The sequence below is a fragment of the Chionomys nivalis genome, chromosome 22, assembly GCF_950005125.1.
Source record: "Chionomys nivalis chromosome 22, mChiNiv1.1, whole genome shotgun sequence".
Taxonomy (NCBI): Eukaryota; Metazoa; Chordata; class Mammalia; order Rodentia; family Cricetidae; genus Chionomys; species Chionomys nivalis.
In genome coordinates this window covers 44,040,470-44,052,879 of record NC_080107.1, presented here as the reverse complement: position 1 = coordinate 44,052,879, position 12,410 = coordinate 44,040,470, and the positions used below count along the sequence as shown (strand labels likewise).

General features: G+C 54.7%; 1 protein-coding gene across 4 annotated transcripts in view; it reads left to right on the top strand.

Annotated features, from left to right (window-relative positions):
• Ntng2 (netrin G2) overlaps nt 1-11,561 on the top strand; it is a 65,552-nt gene extending 53,991 nt beyond the window's left edge. For 3 of the 4 annotated variants that reach the window (XM_057755449.1, XM_057755448.1, XM_057755451.1), the window contains exons 6-9: nt 480-506; nt 8,264-8,431; nt 9,742-9,876; nt 10,455-11,561. In XM_057755449.1, coding sequence (XP_057611432.1) covers nt 480-506; nt 8,264-8,431; nt 9,742-9,876; nt 10,455-10,687 — 563 coding nt within the window. In that variant the 3' untranslated portion in view covers nt 10,688-11,561. Of the gene's footprint in view, nt 1-479; nt 507-4,817; nt 4,893-6,577; nt 6,680-8,263; nt 8,432-9,741; nt 9,877-10,454 lie in introns of all 4 variants that reach the window. The other variant, XM_057755452.1, reaches the window with a different exon arrangement.
• Nucleotides 11,562-12,410: the final 849 nt, after the last annotated feature.

Below are 12,410 nucleotides of genomic sequence, written 5' to 3'. Positions count from 1 at the left end.
GGCTCCCTCCTTTTGTGACTGTGACAGTTCTGCTCAGGGATGGTGACATCACTAGTTAGTCCAGGCTCAGGTTTCCTTCCCCACAGAGGCACAGAACACTGGGAGATGGGATCCAGCCTCTCACACTGCCCTTCTCCCAGCAGGTCACACCTCCCATTCCCTGGTGATATCTCTGTCCATGAGGACATTGTCCTGCCTTAGGGATCCTGAAAGTTGTGGCTAAACAGTAGAGAATGCTTGTCACAGCTTCTGAAAAATGGACTAAGCGCAGCCTCCGGGCAGTCAGCGGCGAGAATCGTGAGAATGGGTGTGGGCCCAACAGCTGCCCGTGTCCCAGCAGAGTCTCGGGCCCTCTAAGTCTCCTTCCCTTTAGTGGGACCGGATGACACCTCTGTGGGCCCCTCTGCCTTGTACAATGTCCTGTGCCAGATTAGGGTGGCCAGGTCTCCTAACACTGTTACCCTCTTGTGCCCCTACAGGTGCTGCTGCGGGCTCCGCCTTTGGCAGTAAGTATGCCGCACTTAGTACAAGACTCTGGGGCTGGGCCTTCAGAGTGGACAGGAACGGGCTTCTGTCTCTCCGGGCCTGGCCTGTGTTCCCCCTGCATCTAATCGCATCCAACTGCTTCTCCACCTCACCCCGGGTCTCCTAGGAGCTTTCTCATGCTGCTTTGGAAGAAGGACAGGGCCTTTGTGCATTTGTGGTCCCCTGACCCCTGGGTGGACAGACTTCCATTCTGCCCTTTGTACACAGTCAGGATAGGGTCCTTCTCTATTTTTTTTTTTTTGTTGTTGTTGTTTTTTTTTTTTGGTTTTTTTCGAGACAGGATTTCTCTGTGGTTTTGGAGCCTGTCCTGGAACTAGCTCTTGTAGACCAGGCTGGTCTCGAACTTACAGAGATCTGCCTGCCTCTGCCTCCCAAGTGCTGGGATTAAAGGCATGCACCACCACCGCCCGGCAGGTCCTTCTCTATTCGTGGCAGTTTCTGCCCCCTGAGTTTGGCCATTTGGTACCTCCTCCAGGCCTGCTGGAGGGGACAAGCTCTGATCCCAGACAAGCTCTGGATGTCAGGGAATGTCACGCTGGGAAGGGGCATCTGCAAGAGTGCAGGTGTCTTTGAAGCCCCAAGAATGGTGTGTGGGGGGGTTTGATGTGGGTACCTGCTGACTCTCATCCTCATGGTATTCCTAAGCGTTTAGTGGAGCCAAGTGGCTATGCAAAACAGGGCACTGTAGCATCTCATTTAGACATTGCAAACTCACCTCCTGCCCCAAAAGATGTCCTTACTCCACAGTCAGTAGGGAAGGGCTTGTCAGTGTTAAACTGTGGCAGACCCCGAGCTTCGTGGATGTCTCCAAGGACTTCACCACCCTCCACCGTGTTTCTGCGGGGACACACCCTGCCTGCCTGTCCTGCCTCAGCTAGGTTGGCCCCTATCTGAGATGCTAGTGGGCAGAGAGAAACTGGACTCTGTAAACATCACTGGTATTTGCCCCTAACATCAGAGTGAGGACTTCTCTGGGAGGCCCCCTACTCCACCCTTTCCTGCTTTCTCCGTGTCTTGCCAGGTACCAGCAGGTCTATCAAAGACTCTGCACCCAAAGCCCCTATGGCCACTGAGGCCACAAAGAGGGGTCCTATCACTTCTGTCCCCTCCACGTCTACCATCCAAGCCCCTGCAGCCCCCAGCACCCCACAGCCCACAGGTAGGTATGAGAATACATCCAAGGGTTCTTGCTCTCTCCCTTCTTGCCTCCCTCACCCAGGGAAGAGCAGGCGCTTGCTTCTTAGAGTAGAAACTATTAGCAATCTAGTCCCATCAAAGCACTGGCTGAGGGGGTCCCCAGGCCATCTCAGTAAACCATCCCAGCTAGGAGTCCTAGCTAAGGCAACCACTGAGGCTCCCGGAATCTTCTTGTTCCTCCAAATGTTGTAGAGAAGAGCTCAGAGGTAAGTGTAGCCAAGGGGACAGGAGACCTTGTAGGAGGGTGCCCATGGCAGCAAGTCCACTCAGATATTCAGTAAGAGACGGTGCCTTGTTACCCAGACATGCTCTAGAATCCATCCATGGAGATGGCTCAGGCTCTGTCCCTACCTGGCCACCTCGTGGGTTCTCCGTCCAACTGCTGGCCAGGGGGAAGAACAGAGCCGGATTAGTGGAGATCAGGGCAGGAGGAGCCTTGAGAGGAAGCAGATTCCTAAACACCCGTGAGCAGAGCTAGGCCCAGACCGACTTCCTGGCTGGCAGCAGTGACTACAGCAGCTACACCTGGGGCTATAGACTTGATGGCTGTTTGCCCTCCCAAAGCAGCACTGGTGCATAGAAGTGGCACGGGATCTCAGTGTGCCCCTCTGGACTCATCTGGGGAAGGAGTGCCAGGTCTAGCCCACTGCAGATGCTGGGAATCTAAAAAGATTCCTCCTCCCAGAGTGTACCAGCAAGATGGTGGCCAAGTAACTCCTTTTTAGCCCCAGTAACATATCCCTCCCTCCCCTCTTCTCAGAGGACATGGTGACAACTCCTTGTTCCTTGGACCTTTCTTCTCTCTCATCCATTGTCCCTGCCTAGACACTTCTTACCCCTGGCAAGTGACATCTCAGGATGGAGATTCCCCCAGCAGCTGGGGAAGGGATTAGCCCCACACTCTTTCTCGTCTCTATCTACAGCACAGGGCATCCTTGGCATCACTGAGAGTTACCTTCCCAGGACCACACCATAGCTCTCCCTGAATCCTTCCTCTCTACAGGGACGTGTGCAGAGGGCTGAACCCAGAGATGAAACCTTTCAGAGGAAACTTCTTGCTCCCAGGAACCCCTCCGAGGCAGTGGAATCTGGGCTTTCAGACCTAGCTGCCTCTGGAGACCTTTGCACTTGGTTGAGCCTGTGATGGACAAAGGGAACCAAAAATAACCAGGAAGGGGCGGGGTGCTCTATCTACCACTGACCAGTGGTTCATGCAGGGTAGGGATAAGCACTGGCTGCCAGATACTGGGAGACCTTGAACCAACTTGGAAGCTGGGTAGGGCAGACTGAAGTTGGAAGCTAAATATGAGAAGACACGGAGCCCAGTGAGGTGGCTCTAGAAGGACGGGGTCTGAGTTATGAGCGTCCCCTGGGCCCAGGGCTGACTGACTGCAGGATTTTGCTAGTGAGTAGCAGGTATGCCCATCCTCCAGGCTGCAACAGCAAACTCCCAGTGAGTGTCAGATCTGCAGTTATGAGCCCTGTACTGGATGGCTGAGCTTTAAGGGGAGGAAGTGGCTTCAAGGTAACAGTCAGCAGCCTGCACCATCTCATCTAGAACATACTTAGCTCCCGTGTGACCATTGAAGCCTGTACCCAGAGTCCCCGGGACACTTGGCATACCTTTGGTCTGGATGCCAGTTGCATTCAGGTGTCTGGCTGGCTGCACAGCGTTCTCTTCCTAGTCTCCCTGGAGGAGGGCGTTGAGGCTTGGGAAGAAACCACTGTGGCTATGGTATGCAAATTATACCTCAATAAAGCTGGTTAAAAAAAAAAATAGAGAAACAGCTTCCCAAGGTCCCAGGAAACACACAGGCCAAGCTGGAACACTCGGCCAATTCCATTCACTCCCTGCCCCCTCTGCCACTTGGGGCTACTGACCCTGAAGTCCCAAGTGTCTGGAAGTGGTCCAACCTTTACGACATAGCTAGCAGGGGCTCTTGGTCCCAAGGATCCTCTTCTAGTCTTTGCGCACAACACAGGACCCCTGAGTGTGTCCCAGAAGAACCAGAGAGAAGCTTTCTCTTCCTGGACCCAGTACCATCCACAAGGTTCTCAGACCTCTTTGGGTACAGCCCAGCTGGGCCTTGATACCCCAGTCCCAGAAGTTTCTGTCTCCTGCCAATGTCAAGCTGTCTGGAAGCCCCTAATCCTTCCTAGCCTCCTCATGCGGGTGGGGGGAGCCAAGCTCAGAAGCAAGATGCCTTCGGGGTGGATTTACCAGGGATCTTAATTAAGCCCTTGCCAATTTGGGTCCTGCGGCCTTGTCTCTTCACTGAATACCATATTAATGTCAATTTGATGTCCAAAGACTTCAGGCTCCCAGCTGGGAATCTCCTGCTGTTTTTAACTGGTAGAATTTCTTTTTCTTTCTCCATCAGCCACCATGGTAATCCTTTTCCAAAAGGGAAGGCATCAGCTCCTCCTTGATGCCCCCTAACACACACACACACATACACACACACACACAACCTCCCAGTTCTTTCCTTTGAATTTGTCAGGGATTGCCGACTATGTTCCTTGCTTTGTGTGCGCTCTGGGAACTGAAGGTGGGTGGGGAATTGGTGAGCCATGATGAGGTCCCTGATCCTCAGTCCAAGGATCAGAGGGTAGAAGGGCAGTGATCAGAAAGGCGAGTTAGACATCGGAGGACACTCCGGGGAACCTTCTAGAACCTTCCTCAACATGTCTTGCCTCCTTGGCCAGGACATTGTCCGCCAGCACTGCACTAGCCTAAGGTTTTGCACACAGGATTTGTTCAGATTGGCCCTTAAGTTGTAACAGAAACCACGCAAAGAGGGAAGAGTCCTTGCAGGCAGTGTCCCAGCGCAGGAAGGACTATCCCCAGCCCACAGGGCCTCAGGCATGGGGGCCTCCTCTCATCGGGCTTCAAATGTGTGCGTGCATCTCCTCTGCAGGCTGCAATAGCATAGCTGCTGCCTTTGTAGCCGAAATGGAGCCCGGTCCTTTGGCCGATGGTGACAGAGCCTGTAGTGTCACTTCTTACAGGGGCCTCTGGGAGGGTGGGGCACCATCCCTCACATGACTTGATTTCTTCTCTTCTTCCTCCCAAGGGCAGACCACGCCACCTACTGTTGCCCCCCTTGGTGATAGCTCCCTCTGGCCCCAGGTGTCCACCAATGCAGAAGGTATGGGGGCATGCTAGGTCTGAGACCCTGGAAGCTCCATCTTAGACCCTCGGGCCCCTTCCTCTGTAGAAGGGGTGGCAGGCTTATATGGTGGGCCTGGGTAGGAGGGGGCCCCAAGAACTGAAAGTAGTGGGAGGGAGAACTCAAGAGTTAAAGCAAGGAGGAAAAGGACCTGGCGGCCACCCTCACCTCTACTCCCAGCCCTGCCCCAAGGAAGCCAGTAGTGATATTGCTAAAACCTTCTCCAAGGGCTTCAGAGTCTGGAGAAGGAACCGCTCCTCTCCCTCCTCACGATGTGGGTCCCAGGATACCTGGGCAGCTGGCAGGGCTCAGAATAGGAGTGACTATGAATAAATAAAGGTGGCAGGAGAGGCCTGGTGCAAAGACAGCCTAACAGTGGACAATAAGTTACATGAGGTTGTGAACTATGTAGAAACCCCCCAGGACCAGGTCAAGAGCACTATTTTCCCACTGTGGGGGAACACTCAAGAGAGGGGGCTCATCTCTAGTCATATATGGATGTTAATGGGCTAGCTTGTCTCTTCAAGAAGGAAGGTTGTCGTCAGTTGTCCCCAGATAACCTATTGTCAGCCCTATTGTCCTTGCCCTATCCAAACACCTCAAGTGCCCCTCCAGCCCAGGGATGAATGAGCCAGGCTTTGAGTGCCCTCTGCTGACAGTTTCTTGCACAACTCGGGAGCTAGAGGTCCTTCCCTCAATCAACCATCCTCTCTGGCGATGAATACACTAGTCAGCTCCTGCTCTGGCCCCACTAAAGGACCAGAAAGTCCTAGAAGGAAGTACAGAGGCTGATTTCTCCACGATAGTAGAATGCTTACCTCTAAGAATGGTGTTGGGCACTGGTGGGATTCCAGGCAGGGAAAGGCTGCCTGCATTCTTGACTAAATAATACTTGTAAGTCACACCCAATGACAGTAAAGGACCCCACCGTAGCTGGAACAGAAAGAAGTTCTCAGAGGAAAGATGGTGCAGTTTTAGAACTAGTTAGGAATAGTTGTGTGTGTATAAGTGTTCTGCCTGCATGTAAGTATGCGCACTGCATGTGTGCCTGGTGCCCATGGAGGTCAGAAGAGGGTGTGGACGCTCTCGAACTCTGGAACTGGAGTTACAGAGCATTATGAGCTGACACATGGGTGCTGGGAACTGATCCATGTTCTCTACCAGAGCAACAAGTGCTCTTAACCACTGAGTCATCTCTCCAGCCCCATGATGCAGTATTTAATGCCAGGTTTAGACTCAGAATTTGATGACCAGGGGAGTTCTGGGGACAGAGGGAGAGAGCAGAAGGGCGGTGACATTTGCTTTCGGTCATCCAAATATCTCTCAGTGTCTGCAAATGCCTTAGGGTGGGGGATTAGGAGAGGGAGAAAGTGTTTGGGGATTGGTCCCGCAGATGGGTAGGTGTCCTCATGGGACCAGAGGCTGTGGGGATGCACTCATCGCTACAAGGTGCTTCAACCTGGAACTCCACAGCCTGGGAATCTCACTCCACACCTGAGGGCCATGTGGTCTCTCCCTGCCTCAAATGTGAAAAGTTGATAGGCTTGCCTGGCGCCAGCCTGAGACACTCAGAAGTCTTGGTCTAGCATCTCCATGGTTACAAATGGCTTGCCCTGGTAGATGGACCATGGCAGGTGTAAGCACTTGTTTCTCGTCTCTCTAAGCTGTGCCTATCTCGGCTGCTGTCCCCTCCCAAGTCAAGGGCTCTACACTTTTCCAGCTCAAGCCCAGATCTCCTCAAGTGATACCCATTGAAGAATTTCAAGGTAAGATGACCCGGGCCATGCCTCTAGCCTCTTCCCCAGATCATTGGACAAAAACAAGGCAAGACAGAACTAGCCGGTGCCAATGCAGAGAACCCTCCCAGAATAGCTGGGTCAAGGTTAAGCAGTGTCTCTCTGGCCCCAAGGGAGCTGAAAGCAGGGATGAGTCAGAAACCAACTCCGGCACAGTGGGCAGGCACATGGCAGGAGAAGCAGCTGCCACAAATAGCCTGACCTGGCTCCCCTGGGAGGTGTGGCCCAGGGGCTTGTCTTGGTTGGAGTGGAATCTGGGACACTTGGGTCACTGGCAATGCTCTTTGGGGGCATCTGGAGGATGCTTTACCTCCTCGGTGTCTCTGGAGGACCCAGGTCAGGAAGAGGTCAGGCAGACCCATGGGTGGGCCCACCAGTTCCTCTAGATGCATCTCAAAGGCATTTCTCCAGGGTCTCCTGTGACTTTGATCCTATGGAGACCAGATCAGCACCACCCTGAGCATCACAAGAGAGGGGGAGCTGCCAGATCATGGTGGAGCATGCCTTTAATCCCAGCACTAGGGAGGCAGAAGCAGACGGATCTTTGTGAGTTTGAGGGCCAGCCTAATCTACAGAGCTAGTTCCAGGATAGCCAAGACTATGGAGAAACCCTGTCTCAGGAAAAGGAAAAGAACGGCCTATGGTAGGCTGGAGACGTGGCTTGGTTAGCAGAGTGCTTGCCTGGCACACAGGAATAGACCCTGGGCTGGAGCTGCAGCACAGCACTAACTGGGTGTGGAGCAACCCCAGGAGGTGGAGGTAGGAAGGTCAGAAGTTCAAGGTCATCCGTAGGAACAGTCAGAGTCCAAGTCAGGCTGAGCTACCTGAGACCCAGTCTCAAAACAACAAAACCAAAAACACTTGTGGAAGGGATTGTGCATGGCCCCACAATGGCTCAGAGGGAGCTTTCCTTGGTTTGAACTGTGCAGTGAGATTCAAAAGCTGGACTGAGGCCAGAGAAAGTCAGGTGATGATTCCCAGAGTCTTGTTGAAACTAGCCATACAGAGCCAATCAAGCTTGTGGAGAATTCTGGCTAGTAAGGAGTCCCGCAGGACTTGCAGGGACAGGGACAGTGGTCAGTTTCTCTCTTCCAAAGCAGCATGGAAGGGAGGTTTTCTGTCCCGTTCCATCACGTCCCCATTTGTGCATGACTCTATTCATCCATAGGCCCCTGAGGGGACCATGGCAAACATGGAACCCTGGCACTGCCCTCTGCAAACGCGGCCTGCAGCACGACCCCACCTGCCTTGCATGAATCAACTGCTAATCAGCCCCAGCTCATGGGCATCCTTCGGACCGCAGTCTGCTCTGACACTGGTCAGGTGTTAGCATGCCCTGGCCTCCATGACTCCCTACCCACAGGCCTCCCAGGGACTCAAAGCTAGCAGAGTTAACTTCATCAAATCCTGACCTGGGTTCTCTTTCTGATCCTTCTCTCAAAGATGCTTCCACCCACCTTCCCTGTGAATTCTTGGGTATGTCCTTCTCTATATGCCTCAGTTTCCCCCAAATGCTCACTGACCACTGGTGTTTCTCCCACTTGGCTGGTCCAGACTGTGAGTGCTACGGCCATTCCAACCGCTGCAGCTACATCGACTTCCTGAACGTGGTGACCTGCGTTAGCTGCAAACACAACACTCGAGGCCAGCACTGTCAGCATTGCCGCCTAGGCTACTACCGCAATGGCTCTGCGGAGCTGGACGACGAGAATGTCTGCATTGGTAAGTGGCAGTAGCAGGGGTGGGTCTTAGGACCCCTGGAGAGGACCCACCTAGGGAGATCCAAACCCTCCAGAGTGAGGCCCTCCTCATCTGAGCATCTCTAGGGGACCAAAGCCCCTTGATCTGCTGCTGTGACTATGGGTGCTGGAAACAAACACAGGTACTAGTTAGAATCAAAGGCTTGTGCACATTTGCTATCCCCTGTCCTCTCTGGGCGCCCCAGAAAGTTGGGGGGTGGGCTAGCCAAATGGTTTCTATCTCTCCTGCTGTTGAAACTGCCCTTCAGATTTTCAGAGCCAGCCTTGCAAAGCTGGGCCTGCCGTCCTAGGCACCCACTCTTTCTTCCGTGTTCTGTCCCAGCACTGGCTCTTCGGTAGAGAAGTCCCAAGGTGCTCCCTGGGCCTGGACAGGGGACAGACCCTAAAAGGCAAACCCATAGCCCCCAAATGACACCCAGTAGCATAGAAGGGCAGTCAGGATGGCCTATCTCCAGGCCTGTTTCCAGCAGGGGTCAGGTCTCAGGCTGTGAGCAGCCCGGATTCTAACCAGCAGCCGGCAGGACCACTGCCCACCCCCCACCAGCAGCACCACCTGGCCGGCTCAGTTGCAAAGCTAGAGCTGTCACTCTGGATCATGGCTGAGGCCTTCAGATAATTCCATCAGCTCTAAAGTGATCAAACAGAATTGTGTTGCCAGTGCCACACAGGGCCAGCAGCGGGGACAGGGCAAGGCCTCTGATCTGATTAGAGGTGCCCCCTTTTTCTTGTCTGTCTGTGCCTCCATCTCAGGCCAACCACTGGGCTTCAAGAACTGGGGGTCAGGGACACACACACACCCTACACGCAGTCATGCGTGCACACACACACTCCCCCTCCCCTCCCCCCAAACCAGCTAGGGCAGGCAGTGAGCAGAGGTAAGCCTCTGGCTGCTCTTCCTCCTCCAGCCTTGGTGAGGGGGGGAGGGGCTCCTGGGCACCTATCACACTGTTAGTTTTGGATTAGAAAGAATCAGCCCCCTTCAGCTGTCCAGAGAGGGAGATGGGACTGACTGAGACCTCACAGTGGGAGGAGGAAAAGGGTGTTGGATGCCAGGAGGGGAAAAACTATAGAGCCTTCTCTAGTCATGTGGATGCCCCAGCTGTCCCCACTGTGGCCCAGCCATGAGCTCTCTTGTGGGGAGCGTGGCCAGGGAGCACAGAGACCGAGCTAACAGAGATATAAACAAGAACTATAAAGGTTGGGCCTGGGGCAGAACCTATTTGAACGCTGCCCTTCCGACTGCACGTGCCCCATGCCCTTGCTCCTCCTCAGAATGTAACTGCAACCAGATCGGCTCTGTGCATGACCGGTGCAACGAGACAGGCTTCTGCGAGTGCCGGGAGGGCGCGGTGGGTCCCAAGTGCGATGATTGCCTTCCCACGCACTACTGGCGCCAGGGATGCTACCGTGAGTAGACCATTCCGATGGTGGAGCCTTCAGGCTGGAGGACTAATCCAGAATGGTGGGAGGGGGTCTACATGGGTCTGCTGCAGGCTGGGGTGGGCTTCTAGCAAGCCATTGCAGCAAGAAGGGCGTGATGAAGGAGTTCAAAGTGGGTGGGTGGGGCTCAAGTAGGTATTGTCAGGTCTTCAGTGGGTGGAGTCCATGGCAAGTGGGAGCCAGCAAGGAGGGGAGCTGGGGGTTGAAGAGGAGCTGACTGGATTTGGCTGAGTTGGTTGCTCTAAAGAAATGATGGCTTGGGGGAGACCCAAGGGACATAACTTGGGAGAGCGCTCCAGGTACCCGCAGCAGAGTAGGCAAAGCTCTGGAGGCAGACAGCAGGTGCTCTTGGGAAGCCGCACCGCTGCCGGGGAGCAACTGGGGATAGTAGGGCTAACAGGCGGTGGACAGGCAGGGGCCGGGTCCCACCAAGCAGGGTGTGCGTCCTAACATCGAGAGTTCCGGGGGTGGGGGGGTCCCCAGAGCCCCATTGCAGAAGCTCAGTCCCTCCTCTCAGCTCCTCAACTGTCCCCTCCGATCCGCAGCCAACGTATGCGACGACGACCAGCTGCTCTGCCAAAACGGCGGCACCTGCCTGCAGAACCAGCGCTGCACCTGCCCGCGCGGCTACACCGGCGTACGCTGCGAGCAGCCCCGCTGCGACCTCGCTGACGACGGTGGCCCGGACTGTGATCGCGTGCCAGGCACCGCCCCGCGCCCCGACACCCTGCTCGGATGCCTGCTGCTGCTCGGACTCGCCGCCCGCCTGGGCTGCTGAGTCCGCTCTAGGGGTCCGGGAGTCCCGGGCCCGACGGCGACACGGGTGCGGCCGAGCTGCTCCCAGGTGCTACTCGCAGAGTCCTCCAGCCCTCCCTGCTCCGCCCACGCCCACCGGTCCCTTCCGACACTGTCCTTACCGCCAACAGGGGGCGCTGTGGAGCCCTGGCCCGGCGGGCTGCGATTTTCAGATTTTTTTTTTTAATGACCCAACGTCCCTATATTTTTCCTTTGTTTCTTTGCTTTCTTCTTCTCCTCATTCTTCCTCCCCCCCTCTCCCTTTTGCTGGCGGTGAGACAGGGACTGGGGAGAAACGCTGCTCATCCCAACATCCGCAGGTTCACACACACACACACACACACACACACACACACACACACACACACCTCTTCCGCACACCCCAGCGCCTGTTTCTGGCTGGCTCCACCAGCCAGCAGACCCGGAACTCCAGTTGCCTACAACTCTAGTCGCTGACTTGATTCTCTTTTGTATCTTTTTTCTTTCTTTCTTTTTCTTCTCTCTTTGTTTTTTTGCACTCACCAGACCCCAGGCCCCCAAGGAGGCCTGGAGACAGAGGAACTCACTGTCTGAGGGATGGGTAGGACAAAGGGCGGAGCAGAAACCTTGTTTTCTAGAGAACTATTTTGTTTGTATTCAAGGTCCTTGTGAGGAGGGACTTGGGTGGGAGCTGGTCACCGTGGGTGGCTGATGGCGTGCAAGCCCACAGTAAAAGGAGTTCACAGCTGCCTCTGCCCTCTTGCTTTCTGTAATGACAGACACTCCCGAAGGTCTGGATAAAGAGGGGAACCCACAAAAAAGCCTTAAAGAAACAGTTGCATACTGGGAGCACTCTTTCCCAATCTGTCCTCTCCTGGTCCTCCCCCCCCCTGGTGTTTCACCTTTGGCCAGGCTGCTGGCCACCACCTGGTATGTATTGTTCCAAACAGAGATGCCCCCTTTTCCTGCAGCTCCTTCCAAATTCGGAGCACCTGCTATGGAAGCCTCAGGAAGATAACTCAGGGAACATTCTCGAGGCTGAACCCCATGCTAATTTGTAACTCTCTTCTGTGACCCCCTGGGATAAACGTGTTGTTTCAGCCCTGCTGGCTTTGGAGTCTTAGGTCCAATGTGAGGTTACACAGAACTCCCAGGCTGCAATCCTGGCCACTGAGTTCCAAGGTAGGCACGACACCTCCTTGCTTGCTTAGGTGCTTGGGATGTGAGGACCCAAAAGGTCACGGTAGTCGGCCCACGTGGGCGTTTCCCTCCTCTGCTTGCCCTGGAGGTCAGGTTCCCCTCCCATTTATCTCTGCACATCTCTCAGTCCCTCATCCTGGTCCCTAACGCCCCTGCTCCCACAAGTGTCCTCTCCTCGTTATCGGCCAGCTGTTCTCTGTAGGCCATCCTGTCCCCACGCCTTTGCTCAAATCTGAAGCAAAGCTATGACAGTGTGCTAAACATAGCTGGTATGATTTACCCGAGTAAAGACAGAGAATGGAACGTTGGCTGACTGAGGCCAAATGCCGCCCCCTACTGGTCACTCTTTGCTCTGATCCCCCCCCTGCACCAGCAGGAGTCCGCTCCAACCTCTAAGGGGGGCTTCTGTCAGGTCCCTGGCTCCATCTACAGAACCCCAACATGCCCGGGCAAAACATCTCTGGTTCTCCCTGTAGATGAGAAAGGCCATATGACACAGCTCTATGAAATATGATATAAGCAAAAAT